Source organism: Lichenostomus cassidix, chromosome 14, assembly GCF_008360975.1.
Source record: "Lichenostomus cassidix isolate B80296 chromosome 14, HeHo_3.0, whole genome shotgun sequence".
NCBI lineage: Eukaryota > Metazoa > Chordata > Aves > Passeriformes > Meliphagidae > Lichenostomus > Lichenostomus cassidix.
In genome coordinates, this window is record NC_139495.1 from 3,762,886 (window position 1) to 3,782,507 (window position 19,622).

Consider the following 19,622-nt stretch of genomic DNA (forward strand, 5'->3'; position numbering starts at 1 on the left):
CCCATACAAGCTGGAATTTAATTTAAGCTTTACTTCAGACGTTTTCTTTCCACATATTTTCTTCTTCATTTCACTCCTGTTGTATCATGTATCTCTCTTCCTCGCAGATCTGTGCTGCTGAGCCAAAGGATAATGATGAAAGCTGCAAGGAAATGCAATGTTCTTTGGCAGTATTGCACTACCTGCAGCCCTGCTTTGAAATGAAATGTCACAACTCAAGGTATTATTGAGTGACTTATCAGCTACTCGACTCCTCTGAAAGAGTGGGTCTGATAGATTTCTTTCATTCCTCCAGGAAAAACAGGTGATGGGCAATCAGCAAAGAACATCAGAGGAAGCAGAGATGCAGATTAAGAACCAGTCCTGCTGCATGGAGAGCCAGCCAGCACAGCTGGAACAGCTGGGGTGCCTCAGCAGTGCACACAGGATGAGCCTCTCCCAACCAGTTTCTCACACAGATTTTATGGACCATAAAAGAAGTTCCTCAGTGGTCAGTGGGGAACTGCAAGTAAATCCATCCCCTGTGCTGCACAGGGCAGCTTTTGCCACTCAGCATTAGGAACCATCCTGCTGCTGAAGCATTTAGCACATATTCATGGCTTTGTTTCAAAGTCCAAGCTTTAATGTCCTTTTCAGTCTTTACTCCATGATTTTCTGCCCTCCATTCAAACACCGCCTCAGAGCACAGTGAGCATGGTTATGGAGCAGCAATATATTCTGAATTGTCTTCTGCTCTTGGATCCCAACCAGCAGTAAAACGCACTCCGGGAGGAGAGCTGAGGAGCGCTTAATTAGAAAAAGAATGTATGACCGCTCCCGGAAAATGGGCATCTGATGGAGCCTTGGCACTGTCAGAATAATGCTGTATCAAACAGCCCTCTGCACAGCAAATCTCAGAGGTGAACTCATTACACTGCCAACCACACAACTGCCATCTTCTCAGAGACATCAGGCATGACCAGCAGAAACAGATGCAATTTTAGTTAAATTAAAGCGTGCGGCACTACTCGAGGAAATAAATAAATAAATAACTCTACATAAAACATTACCTTCTTTTTGGTTTTTTTTCTTTTCATTTGATCTGCTCCACACATGTACCAAACCCACAGCTGTTGCTTTTAGTGATAAAAATAAAATGGAAGTGCACTTCACCCCAGTGGAATGACAAAAATAGAAAAATATGGAACCCTGTAATGACATTTTTATAATCCTTTTCCAGAACTGAATGGCACTTTAAACATTTTCTTGGTTTTTATTTTTAAAGATCCATAGGAATAAAGAAAGTCATACATAAAAATATTTTTTTTCCAGAAAAATGATGTCTAAAGAGAATGCAAGAGTAAGCAATGCCCATCCTGGGACCAGCTATTCTGATAAATGTTTAACAAAGAAAAAATACTAAAAGGAAGAAAACAGTTTCTTGTTTTCAAACCTTGGCATCACAGCACAGCACCTGGGCTTTATGGGAAAGCCCTACAGTGTGGGGTGCTAGAAGGATCCAGGTTTAAAGGGACTTGAAGTCTCTGGTCAAAACTCCTGCTCAGAGCAAGCTCAGCCATTATCAGCCCAGAGCATTTCAAGGCAGTTTCATTAGCAATGAACCAGGCCTAATTCCCCCTAAAAAAAAATAAAACCCCACACCAAAAATCAGAGCTGCTGAGTCTCCAGACCACCAAGAATTAAATGCTAGAAAAATGGCTGAGGGTGGCTAAAACCCAGAGCAGTGAATGGGTAAGTTGGGTTACTCACATCACTTCCAGCCGAGCCGTTCTGGAGTCGTTTCCTCCAGAAGAAATGACCTCGCAGGTGTAATCCCCGATGTCCCCTGACCACGTCTGGCTGATCACCAGGGTTCCATCCTGCTCCACTGAGATCCTGGAGCTGCTGGATGGGTTTATCACAACACTGTCCTTCTTCCAAAGGTACCTGAGTGTTACAATGGTTCAGTTATTGATTGCTCATAGGAACATCAGAATGGATTTATTTTAACTCTGCTGGAAGGCATCACCTGCTGTCATCACATGTTAAAAACCACAGGCCCCTGCAGCTACTTCCAGGAGCAGTGCCTTTTGCAAATTCAAGTTTTCAGATCAAGTGATCAGAATGAAAAATGTAATTCCATCCAAGGTGTTATATATTTTACATGGAAAAGATGAAGTACTCATAAATGCCCAAGTTCTTAGGTTCACCCCCACTAGGATGTTAGCTCTGCAGTTAATGGTGGGTGTTTGCCCAGCTCTGCCAAGGCTCTGTAACACTGGATTGCCATCACCAGGAACTTGTTGCAGGTTTGCCAGAGCTCACCTATCAAAAACACACCCCCAACACACCACAGAGGTGTGGAGAGCTCACAGACTCCCAATTTCCTCCTTCTGACCAAAATTTTTATACCCTTATTTCTCTTTCCAAAGTTCTTTCTGCAGTTCACCCTTTAAGCACTCTCCAAGCTCTTCCTTGCATTTTATTTCATTTGTGTTGCTTTCAGACTACATTAATTTTCATGGCAAATTTGTTTGCAAGTTTTGAGCTTCTTCTAAATGCTCTAATGTGAATTTTATTAGTCCGGACAAATTCTGGTTTTCTTTACACAGTTAAAGCAGATTGTGAGCACAAGTTATTGAGTTGTTTCCAGAAACATGGGCATCTCTGGTGTGGCTTTTATGCACCCCAGAGTAAACACTTCTGCAATCCTATTCCTTCTCTTTGGCTTTTACTCTCATTAAGTATCAGCCTCTGACAAGTTGGTTTTATTGATAGTGTATTAACCTTGACAGTAAAATCATGGAAGGCTATATTGAAGTCATGAAGTGGAACATAGCTCATTGTAAATAATACATAAGGCTGAAATGGAAGATGGGATTTATATGATTAATGATACAGTGTACAACCTCATAATGCAGTAATCAGGGGTTTGGTGTGAAAATCTGGGGTCCTGAAACTTTCCACTGAATGCTATCCACACGGCTTATCAAATGAAGCTGGGATAAACCACACAGATGAGAAGTGGCAGCACCAACCTGATTGAAATTCTGGGGTCGTGAGTGGCCTGGCAGCGCAGGGTGGCAGTGGTGCCTTTGATCACCGTGCTGTCCTCGGGAGGGCACACAATGGCAGTGCGGTCTGAAAGGAGCACAAGGCACAGCTCAGGTGAAATTAGAGCCTTTTGAGATTCACTGCGAGAGCAACAGCCGAGCTTTTGTCATTCAAAGCGAGCAGGACACTGCTCTTGGAGCCTCTGAAGTCCTGGTGACACAGGCGACACTGGTGACATGCTGTGGGGTGCAGAGAGGCACAGCAGCACAGGGCAAGAGTTGAGCCCTGAGGAGAACAATGTTAGAGCTCTCTGAACTCTCCTTGGCTTGTCACAGTGGCTGTGGCAACTCCCTGAAGTCCTAATGAGAATGTTTGTGGTGTGTTGGAAATGAATGGAAACAAACACTGAGTTGGGAAACGAGTCACACTGTTTGGGGCAGCAAAACCACAAATGTGACCAAAGAAAATCTGTGCAAAGAAGAATGCACTTGAAAAATACAGAGAAAGAGGTAAATTTAAATGGTGCCCTAAAATCTCATCAAAACCAGGACATATGAGGAGCTTCTGTAAGAAAAATCTTCCACATAAGAAAGATATGTTGTTTACTCAAATGTTTCAGAACATCCTTATTCAAGCCCCTCATGGAGCCTCAGAACACAATAATTGCTGTAACTACAGCAACCAGATCTGGTGTGAAAGATCCCCGTTATTGTCACACACAGGAGCAGCAGCACAGAGCATCAGCTGAGGCAGGGAGACAACCAGGATGAGCGTGGAAGATATGTGGATAATGTTAATAAGTCCCAAACCCCTACAGAGATAATCAGCACCTACTGAGGTATCTCACATATGCACAGGAAAGGACCAGCAGCAAAATCAAAAGCTGACTCTAATAGCATGGAATTTCTAGCATTACTCCTGATGTACCTGGGTATGACTTCTGGCTTTACAATGGGGCTGTTGCCACACAAACATTAGGTTATATTCATTTTCTTTCCTTCCTCCAATGCAGCACAATGAACAGGAAGTATCTTTAATAGATGTAAGAACCACAGCTTTGAGAATTAATAGGAAGGATCTCCTTTACTTGATCCATACACCTGAATATCATTCAGTTTAGAGCATCCTGGTATTTCTACCCACTCTACATTGTCAATAAGACATGAACATGACATAAACAGTTTTGTTTTCTTCTGTCATTCACAAATATTTTGCACCCTGAGTAGCAAAAACCACGTTACACTTCAACTCACTTAGGAGTAACACAGGTGAACCTCTTAGATCAGACTCTCTTCCCCAAAAGAAGAAATAAAAAATATAGAGATCAAGGGAAAAGGGTGAATGACAAAACAATTTTATAGTATGCCCTGTCCCACACCAGTCTGTAGCATGAGGGATTAGCTGGAATCTGCTGTGCTTTGGTTTGGCTTCCAACAGCACTCAAGGCCACAAAAAATACAAAAGCATGAGGAAAATCCTATCTGTTGTAACTGTGGCCACGGCCTCAGTTCCAGCACAGCCTGGTCTGTGCTGCCTGCAGATTCCTGGAGGCAAAAACCACCTGCAAACAGCCAAACCTACCAGTTAAAAGTTCTGACTTGCAATGTGAGACGCTAAAGCAAAACCTGAGTAAAACTAATTGTGATTGAGGCTCTATTTAAATCTGCTTCCTTTCACAAAATGAGAGATTTATATGCATAATTTTCCAAACAAAAAGGGTATTTGTGATAGGCTTCCTAAAATAGACACATTATTCCTATTAAATCATACAAGTATCTCTATTAATGAGAAAAGCATAATTACTTATGAAAATTTCCTGAGCGTACAACAAAAACTGATTAATACTTGATTAAAGTTAGACTTTAAACAAAGCATTATCCTTACTCCACACTGTCAGCATCACAAAAGCATTCAGAGCTCCTTCAGAGTTGACTGCACAGCAAGTGTAATTGCCAGCATCCTGCAGGAACACGGGAGTTATCTGGAGCCCTCCAGACTCGAGAAGAACGAAGCGAGGGATCTGCACTGAGCCACTGGCCAGGATCTGCTCTCCTGAAACACACAGGGGAAAAGCAGCAGGATCAGTGTCAGGTGGGTTCAGGGATTAGGAAGTGCAATTCCAGCTCTTCCAGGCTGGGACATCCTGCTCGTGACAGCCCCATAGCAAAGCTGCTGCTCACGGAGCAGGGAGAGGGGGAAATAGCACTGAGTGAATCTGCAGGATCTCAGGAATGGGCAGGGAAATGCGGATTGCAGCTTTTCTGTGAGTTAAAAACTGGCTACCTTTCTTCCAGGAGATGGCAGGTCGTGGAGCCCCTGAGACCTCACAGGTGAGCACTGCAGTCATGCCCTCGGTGACCGTGGTGTCCTCGGGGGGCTGGATGAAGGCTGGCTTAATGTCTGCAATCACAAATTCAAACAAACTCAACGCCTCAGCTCTCTAAGATCCTTTAACTATTATCGTGGACTGCTTTATATCCACTTTTATAGAGCTGATCACAACGAAGGACATGACAGTAAGACATGAAAACCTTTCAGCAGTGACTGTAACCTTTCCTTATTCATCTCCCAGGAATTGTCTAATCCTGTTTATTACCTACACAGAAAATAAAAATCTATCAGTTCTTGTACCTGTGCAAGTAAGTTGGGTTAAAGAAAAAGGAAGATAAAGCTCAAAATGAGTGTTTGGGGGGAACTTGAGAAATCTAGATAAACAAAACTATTTTCCTTCATCTTCATAACAGAGTTCTTTAAGATGAAAAGCAACTTGAGAAAGGCATTAACTTTGAAACTTAAATGTCAGCCAAAAGAATTTAGAACCTGAGCCTTATCCAAGACATTTTCTAAGTTTCTTCCTCTCTTATTTTCCCCCAGTCGCATTTTATGACAGTTTTTTTCATGCAGTTTCCTAGATCTATATTGAACTGGGGCTGATTTATTTTCTGAGGCCAGTAGGAATTCTGGTCAGTATGTGCAAACTGCTCTTGGGCTAAAAATCAGCTTCCTGAAGAGAAGTTTAACATTACAGAAATTACTGTTAATAATCACTTTAAAAAGAGACTACAAGGATTTGTAATTCTTCCATAGAGAAGCATGCACTTTATTAACAAAACCATTTAATCTGACTTTTTGGCCAAAAAAGACATTTAACTTGAACTTTCTTCCTTTTCCCCAACTAAATCCAGTTGCAGACAAAGGCAAATAAAATGATAGCATGCACAATCATGAAGCAATAGCTCAGCTTCAGAAAAGAATTACATTAGAATGGAAATCTGAAAGAAAGATGAAAGTATTTCATGATTAATTTTTTCTGGTTTTTGTCTATTCACTGAGATCTCTTTTTGCTGTGTGAGATAGGGGATTTCACCTGATGTCATGGAGAGCTTTTCCCACAGGGGCATTTTGGGTCTCCTTACAGGTGGGGAAGCTACATTTGGGAATAAATCAAGGTGAGCTGGACTAGAGCAGCCCAGAGAAATGAGATGGGTGTGGAATCTCCTCCAGGGATGAGCCCAGAGCAGCCCTGGTTACTCACTGGTCACGTCCAGGTAGGTGTAGGTGTGGATCTCGCCGGCGGCACTGCTGGCAAAGCACTGGAAGATTCCAGCATCCTGCGGCCGCAGGGCGTGGATCCTCAACCCCCCACTCAGCAGCACCTTGTACCGCGGGTTCTCCAGCTGGCTCAGGGGAACAGAGTCCTTGTACCACTGCAGGGTGGGGATGGGAACCCCTGCTCCAACAGAGAAACCACTGTCAGTCTTTGCAAAACCTGCCGTAGGTAATTCAAATGCTCGGCGCTGTTATGGTCATGATGCCTTAAGGGTTTTAGCTTCTGTATTTTTTGTGTGTCTGTAGTTTCAGTGTGTGGCTTTGGACTCCATATAAAGTGCTAAAACGTCTCAGCATTTGTTAGACAAAATAATTCCTCAAAAACTCGAGATCCAAGGACACATTGCTGCCCCAGAGCCCCAAAGTATGTGAACAACAGCGAACTGTGGGGAGTAAACTTGCAGTAATTGACATCATCACCTGAAGGTGTAACTGGAGAATTAAAGCTTGACGTGTTAATAGACAGAACTTATAAATGTGAAAAACTCGAGACTCGTTGTCTATTTTGGGTGTAGCCTCTCGAGTAGGCTCTGTCTGCCCAAAATGCACTTTAGAGGCCTTTAATAAATTAATCTGCTTTTTATTCTCCTAACCTTGTCTAGCCTCTGCTTTAGGTAAGCCCTGTTTCCAGCATCAGTTATATCCCTGTTTCCCCATCTTTCTACACCAATCATTAATATTTTTTTCCAAGCTGCTTTAGATAAATGGAAGCTGCATCTCACATTATCTATGGTAATACCACACTGCAGGACACGAGGGAATAAAACCAGCAAACACTGAAGGGGGAATGTTGAGAAAACATGTTATCAAATTACTTTCTTCACCCAATCATATTTCATGCTACCACAAAACAAGATTTGGAGCAATTTCATGTTGAAAGCCTGAATCACGCTCCTTAAACAGCAGCAGCGTGGCAATACAGCCAATCTGTAAGACTGTTCCATCCCAAATAAGATTCCTCTGTGCTGCTGTAGCTAAGACAGCTAAAATACAAAGGAAAAGGCAAATTACACATGAAAAATGAAGTGCTCACATGGCTGTGCTTGAGTCCTAATTTAGCAGCTTAGTTTGAGCTGATGTACAAACAACATGTTGCCAACAATGGGATGGCTTTAAATTACTATTATTTTTATCCAGCCTCAAGCTCCACCTGTTATTTGAAGAAAGGCAGGCGTAAAGAGAAATAAAATTCCTAGCCTAGATAAAACTTCCAGTCCCATTTATTGCTGTTTTCTTTCACGTGCATGTTCCACAAACCCTGACACAGTTCTTTCACACATATTTTTGTTGCTGTCATGTCCCCGTCAGCTGGGATGAAGTGGCTGTAAATTCATTACACAGAAATAGTGTAGGATTCTCTTTTCCTCCAGAGATGCCAGGGGCCTAGAGCATCTCAGACAGCTGTTCCCATCCCACTCCTCACATCAGAGCTTTCTTTTCTCCAGGCTGAGCTCCCCCAGATTCTCCTGACAAGATTTACACCCCTTCCTACAGTCCAGCCCCTCAGTGTCCTTCCTGAAGGGCCCAGGAGTGGACACAGCATTCAAAGTGGTTTTGAACCATATTTCACTTAAAACCTCAGATCTACAAAATCCTGTAATTAGGGAAGAAACCATGGACTTAAATCCACGGGTGAGTGAAATTTGCCTAAACAGAGAAAAACAGTGTCACCGAAGCATGGAGAAAGGGATGTCACTGATGAGTGGAGCATCTGCAGCCAATGAATTTCACTGCAATGCTGGCAGTCACTTGATGCTCTGAGAGCTAAAGTACCATGGGAAGATCTATATAATCACCATTATCATTTAAAAACTCCCGGAGTTAAATACTACTGCGTTATACTTCCATTCATATCTTCTCTCGGTGTACTTATTCTCTTTATACAGACAAAAGCTGTATTAACTCTGGAAAGAATGTACAAACAATGTATGGAAATGATTGAAAAACAACATCCAATTGCTGTTGTTACTTTTATAAACACGTATCATTTACTTCAATCACCCCTGATGCTTTTGTTCTGCTGATAAAATAAAATGTACTCATAATGCAGATAATCATCTCAGGAAGAAACCCACTATGCAGGGTGCATTGTCTGATAGAGAATAGACGTGGTGGAGGAGCTTGCAAAAGGCATAATTTAAATTTCATACAACAGCCCATATACAGAATTAGCGTAAATTTCAATGTTCACAATTCTCGGTGAGAGTGTTATTCATCTCTTGAAAATCCTCCTGGGCAAATACAAATTATCACTGAGTAATGAAGAAACAGATGATGCAAAATGGAATAGTTCTCCTGATGCTGAGAAGCCTGAAAATGATTTCAAGTTTAAATAATAGCAACTCCATTTTCCCACACATTAGACTTGATAGGCGCCGAGGAAATAATGAAATCCTGCATTCAGTACACTCAAACCTTTAACACTGGTGTCATTCCATAAATCCCATTCTGCTAACAGTATTGGCAAATCTTCTAATCCTATAATCACTGAGAGATACACCTTCCTATCACCAACTCAGCTGACAAACTGAATATTACCATCTCTATTTCTCTACTTTTCAGTTACGGGTATCTTCCTCTCCTCAAAGTTATGAGTCTGAATAATAGGATCTTATCTGAGCACTCTGATGCCTGTCAGCAGCATTCATTTGGGCTTTAGTGATCTTCCCTGAGAGATTTGTTTTCCAAGTTGTACACATGCTCTCTTCTAGTTTTGCTACCTGTTTGGCTATAAAAATGGCTAAACCATTTTTTAAAATGGTTTAAACTTTTCTTCTCTTCCTTTTATACCCCACAACCTTTCTTCTCCACACACCCCCAGAAGAATTTGGCTTCTTTTCTTCTCTAAATAACTTCTCTTTGTAATTTTTTCACAAGAAGGGAACACTTTAAAGACCTTTTGCACTCTACCTTTCCAAGCAGTATCAGCCCTACCCTGCTGCTCGAGAGATGAGAGTGGCCTGAAAGACTGGCAACAATACATAAAATAACCTTATTTCTCAGTTGTGTGCAGCACTATTCATTTTTCACAGACAAATTAATCTAGTGTCGGGGGGGAGAAGGGAAGGCAGGAAACAGACTCTGGTTCTGGCTTTGCCACTTCTTCTGTAACCTTGGGCAAATAACTTATGGAACTCAAGGCTCAGCTCCTCCATCTGTGAAACAGCTGCTTGACTCTCTGCCAAATTTAACTTAAGAACCTCGATGAAAGACTCAAAATATTCACTGTGTCATCTTTGTTATTTATTTTTTACCGCCTCCTCCAGATCCCAGTGAGCTCCTGGGGAATCCCAAAAGCATCTCTTCCATCTACTTTTCTAAACAGGTAGAACTGAAGTCCAATTAACTGCACTCCCCAGACACCACCACCACCACTGCCTGCAGCTCCAAACTTTCCACAGGCAAACAAAAAAAGAGCATTTAAAGGAAACCCATTGAACATTCAGGCAGCATCAGCCACTGCTGGAAGATAAACAGCAGAGCCTGGGTCCTGCGGCCTGATACTCTGAAACTCCATTACAGGCAGCACAGAGCTGGTTGCTGCAAGTTGCAATTTTATTTACTGTTAATCTCTGCTTATACTGTGAAATTAATCTGTCTCTCACACGTTCGTAGTGCACGAAGTCTTGGCAAATGGGCTTTGTGCACAGATCCTGATGGGGCTGGGGAAATACAATCTGTCTGCAGTTTCCCCAGAGCTTTATTCTCCCAGCTCAGAGCAGGGAGGCAGCACCCTTCATTTACCCTCTTTTTAAGTGCTGGCAATTGCCAGATTTGTGTAATAATGGATCAAAACTCCTCTGTGTTTAATCTGAGTCCCTTATAAGCATTATAGATACTCAGCAAAATAATCCACAAGGAAACAAGCTCTCATGCTCCTGCATCAAGTTCACCAGCAAATCAGATGTGCACTGTAAGAGTTGAGCTGAAATAAATAATTTTGTCAAATAAGCGTTCCCATATCTCCACTGAGAATGGTTTTGAGTGCCTCATTAACCCCCTTGGGAACTTAACTGCTCAAAGCAAGAGTAAAGGTAGAAGGAAGAGCTAAAGTCAACCTCAAGCATCCCTGATTCCTCCAGGTTTGCGTTGGGTTGTTTTTTGGTTTTTTTTAAACCCACAAAAAGCATTTGAGACAGCAGATCAGTTCCTGGGGAGCTCCACTAACAGCAGGTCCTGCTGTGTTTTGCTTAAAAAGCTATTAATTAACAAGAAGACATTGTCTCTTATCATCTGATAACTTCATTTCCGTAAGAGCTTTTTGTAAGAGATCTCATCGTAGGCTTCTGAAATTCCAAATCAGCCAGAGCACCCCTAACACACACACATGCTTATCACACAGTTTGCAAAGATTCCTCCTAGAAAAGCAGTGCTGACTCTTTCCTACATAAAAACAGGGGGGAAAATGCTTAAATCATAGTGGCAATAACATAATCACGCAGTAAAAATGTCTTTATTGGCTCTGATTTGCAGAAAGACACCACACAAGTAAGCTGTTAGCTAGGTTTGGGTGCTTTTTTAATCAAGGATGTGATCTTTTTTCCCTTAGGATCTCTTGGCATTTTATGTGAATTGCTTCTTAAACTCAGAACCAGGGAAAGCGAGACAACAAAATGTTCAGTCCCTCGCCAAAGTCATGTAGAAATTTGGTGACTTTGAGAAACCTGCTTTAAACACATGATGACAATGTCTCCCTCCTTACCAGAGTGCTGAAATAGTGACTGCATTTCTATTGATCTCGACTTGAAACATGACTTTAGTAAGGTGGAATTCTAGATATTTTAAGCCTTTCATATTAATAAAACACCTGCCAATTAAAAGCTGCCTGTAATAATCCTCCTGCAGATTTCATAACTGCATTCAGATGTCAGAGTCAGTGACATTTCTATTCAGTATAAAAGTTGGCCAAGTTTTAGAAGAAAGGACATTGGAACTGCTGGAAATAATGACTGTTTGCATTGCAAATGATGGGTTCCATAACCACACTCCCCCCTCAACCCATTTCCTGGCTCAGGTCATCAATGTCTGTGGTATAATCACAGCTCTGCAGCACAGACAGGATCCCACAGCGACAGGAGCAGGATTTGTGCTCCCAACACACAAACATCGAGGTGCCAGCGTTATTCCAAAATAAACCAAACAGCCAGGACTGCCCAGTTCTCCACCCCTCTCCTCATATCTGCAACCTGTGATCACCAGCAACAACACAGAGATCTCTAAACATTAAAAGCTCACACAGGATGGATTGTATAAGGGGATTTCTTCAATACTTCAATACAAAACACAGTTTTACTTCAATAATGCACACATGCCCTCAGTGCAGGCTGGAACACTTTTGCAGACTCACCCATGGCTTGGCACAGGATGTCCACATCCTTCTCCACTTCGGCCAAAATCACATTCTGGGGTTCAGCAGTAAAATACGGAGGTTCTTGAGGATGGGGAAAACAAACAAAAGTCAACAAGCAGAGCCACAGCAAAATGAAAAACAGGTGCTGATTAAACAAATATTCATCATACAATCTCTCCACAGGCGGTGTGTTTGATATAGAGGGTTACAAACAGATTAGTTTGTGCAAGTTTGTCTCTATTTGGAGGTGAGGTTCTTTCGGTAGTAAAAGCATCATAAAAAAAAGCTGGCAATTTTTGCTATGCTGAGAATGAATTCCAGAGTCAATGGAAGGTAAAGATTTAGGGGTTTGCACTGCAAATTAATACTCAGAGCAGGGGCTACTTTTCATTTTATAGGACTGAATCATGGAACATGTTAATTCTTTGCTTAGAAAGGCCTTCCCAAGAGGTTTATAAAGGTTTATATTTACAATGTAGCATTTTATAGGATAGTTTGCTTCAGTATCTAAACTGCATTTCACCTCAGCAAGGCATGAGGCATGTCAAATAAAGTGCCATTGCATGTCACTGAGGCGACAGCAGAGGACAAGTGCAGCATAATTAAAAGAAATTCCTCTCGGCTGTTTTATTTCTTGAAAGCAAACAGATTTAATGCTTTAATTGAAGTTATAGTAATAATCATAAAAATCCCCACTTTATCATTAGGGATAAAGAAAAGATATTAGATGTTTAATTAAACAAAGACCAGACTGCAGAAATTACAGAGTATGCTGGCATGTAACTCCTTCTTCTATGCAGCATAAAATTGAAGAGCATCATGTCAAAATCCCAGAGGCACTAAGGTTGCAGTTATTATCATGGTAACTAAAGACTGTCATAGTCTGTTCAATGCAATTATCATCTGAGAACTGTTTTTAGAAGGATTTTACTTGATTACAAATACAGTTCTCTTGCTGCATAAACAAACTCTCTGTTAAGTTTTAGAAAATACAGAAAAGATGATGTAAGTAGCTTGTGAAACCAAGTTATTTGTATTTCCATTTTAAGGAAATTGAGTATGTTTGAAAACATGTAGGAAGCTACAAGATTCAAGATGATCAGAGCTGACCTGCTCTCAAACTTCTTTATCAAACATAACTGAAAAAAAAGGACTTGTGGTTATATTATTGATAGTGCATCAGCATTTAGTAAATAAAATCAAAATCATATCAATTTATCCTGCAAAATCTGGTTGCTACCTGCAGGATGGCAAGTGTGGCTGTCACTGCACAGGGCTGACATCAGGAGGCAGCAGGTCAGAACAGAAACTCCCCTTCCCCAGCACTTTTCCCCTCTCACTACAATAAAATACTTGCTTGTGTGTACAGAACTGGGATCTCGTTGGAGCACCAATGGATATTACAATTCTGTATTCATTCCAAACAAACTCAATCAATATTAGTCTTCACACTGGGCAGGGGAGGAGGGGAGGTTGCAAACAGCCTGGAATACTTGTTTACCCAGCAAAACCAATAAAAACAAGCTACCTGATTTATTATATTCTAATAATATACATGTGTTAACATTATTGATCCTCACTGCCTAAATATAAAGCTATTAATAAACATGCATAATAAGCTGTGATTTATTGCATATGATCTCATGCGTTAATCTCAACAACAAATTGAAAAGCTGAACATTTAATTGAAATTCACTGATGGCACACACTTTGACATGTTTGATCAGCTAAGTTGCTGAGTCCTCTGCAATCCATCTAAGTCCATGTTTTCACTCCAAGCACACTCCTTCCTCTCACGCCATCCTCAGAGCCCTGGCTGATCCTTTCCCTGCACTCCATTTTTCAGGATGTTGACTTTTTATTTTCCAAACTCTCAGCCTCCTGTCGTTACCTGTGTGTCTGTCTGCAGTCACACAGGTCAGTGTCCACATGTCCAGCCCTCAAAATAAAATTTGAATATTTCATTCTATAGCACCTTGATGTGATTGTGGGATGAGGACAAAGCAGCCAAGAGAGCATCAAGACATTCCTTTCTACCTCTGGGCTTCTGTGAATGAATCTTCAGTCAGTGAAGTCCAAGTTTATCTTATTTTGCTTAGGGAGGTCCTGACTGCACCTTTCCTTTTATAAAGGATTCTGACCTTAACGGGCCAATCTTTAAACTTGGCAACCTTCAGCCACCAACTCTCAAACTTTCTCCTGGATCAGCAACATACTCACAGAGCAGTGATAAATTTGCAGATTTATCTTCACCCTGGGCCTGTAGTCCAGCTGCAAAGCACTGAATGTGACCTCGAAGATGCTCGTGGTTCCATGACCTCTGTTTATGTGCTGCTGCTGCTGCACAGTTTCTGCACTCACACTTGGCATATTTACACAGTCATCTTTCCCTGAGTCCCTCCCAAAGTCCTAACCTGCAGCCCGTGCTCCTTCCTTTAAATCCCACCCAGGCTGTTATGCCACCCTCAGAGAAACTTCTGACATTAAGAGATGCTGAGGTGAGCAGCTATCAAGCAATGAATTACGTGACAAAGAACTTGAAGTCGGTGACAAGTGTCACTTAGCAAAGGGGATGTGATGTTATAAAAGGACGACTCACATCAGCTTTTTCTGAAAGGAGCAGGGAGAAACAGGAGCAGACAAGACAGAAAAAGAGCAGGAGCAGCAGAAAGATGCAATCTAAAGGCCACAGGCAGATCCCAGAGGACTTTTGGTTCCAACAGATTTGATTTCCAGTCTTGAAGCCCAGACTCACCTTGTCCCCTAGCTAAAGGCTGCTGAACTCTGTTCTCACAGCCATTCCAGGAGCTGGAAGAACTGCCCAATGGTCTGCTGACACAGAGACCACAGCTGCCCACAGGTGAGTCAGATCCTGCTCTGGAAAGATAAGCACTGATCTGGAAAACCTTCCAGAAGCAACTCTGCAATTCATGCCCTGTACTGACCAGAGATAGAGACAAGCCTGGGTGGGATGACAAGGCTGATTCATAAGGGGTTTCTGGAAGATGCAGAATACCACATGGCCAACAGTCTAATCTGGAAAATGAGCCTTGGTGATGAAAGGAATGAGGGAATCCCAGCAACACTGGTGTGGGGATAGCCTGAGGGGCTTTGAGGCGAATGAAACAGATTTCTCATAGAACCACAGAATGGCTGGGGTTGGAAGTGACTCTGGGGATCATCCAGACCAATCCCCCTGCTAAGGCTCCAGGTGAGTTTTCACCACCTCCAGAGACTGACACTCCACAGCCTCTCAGGGCAGCCTCCTCCAGTGCTCTGTCACCCTCCAGCTAAAGAAGGTTGAATCCTCCATGCAACTGTGCAGCTTTTCCACATCCCTGTGCCACTCACCAGCAGCATGGATACTCTAAATGTCCTGTGGATTCAACAGAGCTCAGCCTGTGGAGCAAACAGCTCCAGTTACAGGTGCTGGACAACTGAAACCTCAGCTCCTCACTTTTCAGAGGTGTCAGATCTATCCTCTGCACATCAGGTTTTGTGCCTGAGGGCCTGAATGCCCAGCACTATCTGCAGGGGAGAAATTCAGAGTATCTGAATTTGGGTTATACAGCACCTGGTGAATGACTGTCAGGAAGAGGCCATAAAAATGCAGCAATATTTATAGGGGTCAGATGGCATTCTGAGGGGGCATTCTGGCTGTCTGTATATTTGACTCCACTGCATATTTATAAGGCTTGGTTTGAATCACACAGTATGAATTTAACATTTATTGTCGTAGGCAATAATCATGTGTTGAAATTTAATACGTGTGGCTAAAATAGTGTCTTCCAAAGCATATAACATGCCAGACACAAGTCCCCACACATGGCAATTTTTAGGAATGACAGTAATCTGTCAGCGTCAGGTCAAGCATTTAAATTTTTTGGAAATTATAGAATCACAATCGTTAGAATAGGAAAGGACTCATTACTCTGAGTTCACCCTGCTGGCACTGTGGTGTGTGGCAATGAGAGAGGTCACAGCTCATATTAGGCTGAAAGAAACAGATACTGCATTGTTCAGATATTGTATTGGTGTTTGACTGCTCCTCACTGAAATGTCAAGTACAGGCAAGGGGGGAGAAAGAGCATTTGAATATAAATGCATTGCTTTTAATAGTTGTTGAGGGTTTCAGGGGTTTTTTTGCACTCCAGACATCACTGGAAAGATGTCTCTCAGAAAAGCCCTTGGGAGGCTGCAAAATTTGATCCTGTTCTAACTTCCCCCGCACAGAGTTACATGGTCACTGATTTTAACATTCAAAAGATAGCAGTCAGCATCCATTACATACCCTTCAAGCTGCACTGGAGATGTGTGACCTAATCCTAGATACACACATGAAAGTCAGAAAGAACAGAGAAAGCCCCAGGGGCTCCTCCGAAGCTGAAATTCCCGCATCTCTCAGAAATTCAGGGCTGCATATTTAAGAGGAAAATTGAGCCTTCAACATGGAAGCCTTCCTCCAGCATTACCATAAACTAATTTATTTGGTGAATATCTTCTAAAGGAAGAGGAACTGGAAACTTGACAGCCCCTTGTAGGTACAAAGTCTGTGACTCCAGACAGAAGATCAGACTGGCCGTGCTGGGAGAAAAGCCCCATTGTGGATGCAGGTACAGCAGGTTCCTTGGAGCAGGAATTTTCTTTGCATGAATATCAGGTTAAAACAGAGAGAGATGAAAAGATGCCTGTAGTTTCTTGCTCCTACCCCTACCGCAAGCTGCAGTCTGTGTGTTCTGAAATAACAGCCCAGGGAACATGTCCTGTTTGCAGGGCTGAAAGGAGGAGGAACTTCTCAGGAATGTCAGACACAGAGCTGGGCTTCCCACAAGTCCCACTGCTCCCCTGTGGGATAGTCCTGGGTGCATTTGGGCCCAAGGCAGCAAGTCTGTGTCCATCTCAGAATCCCTGAGGCTTGACAAATCAAAAGCTGCCAATATTTCTGTCCTTTGAGCCCAAACTGTGATTAGGTGACTCTGAAGACATTTCGTATTATAGTTGCCCTGAAAACTTATTATTTTCTTACACAGTAGATGAACACAGACATCAAGATCTTCTCTTAAGCGCCACACATGAAAAGTTCTTTCCATTGCTTTCAAAGACAGTGTCTGCAGTGTTTCAAAGTGTCTGAGCTGGAGCCCCGAGAGCTGCAGTTTCCAGAGGTCTGAGCACGAGGCATTGAGGTGTTTGTAGGGAAATAACTCCTGTTCTGGCAGTTCTGGACACACTCAGGGCAAATTCCTGAGCAGCAGCAATGCACAAAGAGCCTTCAGCATCTGGACACTCCTGGAGAACAGGGAGGGAGGAACAGCTCCACACTCCACCCTAGAGCCCAGCCAGGTGGGCCCTTCATGGCAACACTGGAACTTTGCTGATGTCCTCCCAAATCCCATGGTCCCACAAAGCTGAATTCTCTCAAGATGAAAATGTCTTTTTATGCAGTTCTCTGGGCATAAAAATGCTCCAAAAGAAGAGAAGCCCTCTAATCTGACTCTGTTTTATTCCTTTGTATTCCTTTGGACATTCAACCCTCAGTCCTGTACAGCCCTTCCTCATGCCAGGCCTTTCTTTCTAATTGTTTTTCTCCTCACTTTGTTCAGGTTTTACTTTCTGACTGCATTTAATTTAAAGAGCAGTTTGGATTTCATACAGTGGAAGAGTTTCGTTCCCCATTTTCTTGAGCTCCTAAAAATTCATAATTTCCCGTAGAACAGTCACTTAAGAAATGACTATTGCCATTTGTCACTACCAAAACTCGCAGAAGTGGAGCAAAAGAATTTAAGATTATCTCAGCTTTCAAATTGGTTTGTTCATGGGAAGACTCCTTAAATTACTTAATCTTCAAACTGTTAGTGATAAAACAAATGTGCTCTTATCTAATCTGCAACAAATCTTTCCCAAACTGTTACTCTGCCAACCGAGGAACATGATACCCTTTAAAAATTTATAACAACTGCAGCTAATAAAACCAAGGCTTGGAACCACCTCAGTTTATCTTTTCTGGAACAATATGAAGATGTCAGGGAGCTCTTTGCCACATTCAGAAGAAAACTGCAGCAGCACACAGCCAGAGGATTTTCTTCTTGTTTATATACTGCTACTACTCTAATATATTGGAGATTCAGGTTTTTCAAATATTATTGTGATTTTAATTTACAGACCAAGATACACTCTTAGAAAAATCCAGAAAAACTTCTGAGATAATGCTGTAGGGCACAAACAATAATTTGTTGAGTAGATGCCTTTGTGCTAAGTTTCATTGCCTTCTAACAGCTCTTGTCACCATCTGAGTCACACTCAAACTGTGACTTCTCTTAGCTGAGAGAGTCAAGGACTGATATATTTGGAAAAAGGCTTCAATTAACTTGGTGTTTGTGACATCTTTGATGCCTCTTTTTACTGCTACCCCTCTTCTACCTGTTAACAGCAAAGTACTTCTTCTCTATTGATCCACAGAAGCTCTCATAGCCATGCTATTGAGGTGCAGCATTTCATTTTTCCCATTTTGAAAACAAACCTCTTCTTTAAGACAATTTCCTTTTTCTGTTAGTCGAGACCCCTCATTAAGCCCACACTGGTATTCTCCCAAGAAGTAGAGCTCATTATGAGCTCCCCATCTCCACACACACACTACAGATATTTTATGCATGCAAATGGACAAGCATTCCTGATTCTCTCTAAGCACTGCCCCCATGGACTAGGAGAGATGCACTGCAGAAATCCTTAGGTTTGAATCTTGTCTACACTTTCCTCTAGAACTCGTCCCTAGACTAATTAAATGACAGCCAGATCCACCCAAGAATTCTAAAGCTGAATATAAGTTATGCATTAACTACTAATCCTTTGATTTGGCTCCCTGTTTAGAATTAGAGATCCATCCTGCAGCTCAAGAAACTCATAAATAAAGAAATCTATCAGGCTTTGCTGACACATTGAGTAAACACCTGCATCTGAAGTGTCGTGTTCCATCAGAAGGAAATAAAAGTAATTGGTAACCAATTTGTTTCTGCTTTCTTTCATCTGCTTGTTCTTATCTACAGACCTTTTCATAACTTCATTCCCTGACAGCCTCCTAAAACTGGATAAGAAATAAATAAAACATTTAAAAATAAAAGAGTAGGTAAGCTACTAAAGCACTGCTAGTTTAATATGATTCCCCAGTGATTATTTTTGTTTTATTGCAACTGTATTTAGGAATCTTCTACATTAACCAAGAGGCTGCTTTAAGTATTGCATTAGGCTGGATCTGACATCACAGCAACAAAGGTAAACCAGGTCCAATAAAATCTTATGAATAAGGAAGAGTTTAACCAAAACCTATAAGTAAGTGAAATCCATCCCTGCTCCTTAAAGGGAAGGTAATAACTCTAAGGAACAGAGGGCAAGGAAAAAGAGTGGAACCCAACTTTGTCCAGCAGGTAATAAATGTAACACAGACACAGTGCTCCAAATGAATCTGGAAAGGAGCTCTGCAGAGGGAAGAGCTGCTTTCTCACTTAACTGCTACAAATTGCTTTAGCAGAATACAGATCATAGAACAGTTTTTAAAATTGCATTTTCAGAAGGCTCTGAGAGCATGGGGAATCATGGGCTGCACTCCCTCTGCAAAGCTCCAGGAGTGCATGTGCCA

General features: G+C 41.9%; 1 protein-coding gene across 4 annotated transcripts in view; it reads right to left on the minus strand.

Moving 5' to 3' along the window:
- The window catches only part of SDK1 (sidekick cell adhesion molecule 1), a 378,509-nt gene that overhangs the window by 129,731 nt on the left and 229,156 nt on the right, over nucleotides 1-19,622 (minus strand). For all 4 annotated transcript variants that reach the window (XM_085074532.1, XM_085074531.1, XM_085074533.1 and 1 more), the window contains 6 exons: nucleotides 11,990-12,073; nucleotides 6,569-6,763; nucleotides 5,317-5,433; nucleotides 4,918-5,085; nucleotides 3,018-3,120; nucleotides 1,750-1,926 (listed from right to left, as the gene is read on the minus strand). In XM_085074532.1, coding sequence (XP_084930658.1) covers nucleotides 1,750-1,926; nucleotides 3,018-3,120; nucleotides 4,918-5,085; nucleotides 5,317-5,433; nucleotides 6,569-6,763; nucleotides 11,990-12,073 — 844 coding nt within the window. The remainder of the gene's footprint in view (nucleotides 1-1,749; nucleotides 1,927-3,017; nucleotides 3,121-4,917; nucleotides 5,086-5,316; nucleotides 5,434-6,568; nucleotides 6,764-11,989; nucleotides 12,074-19,622) is intronic.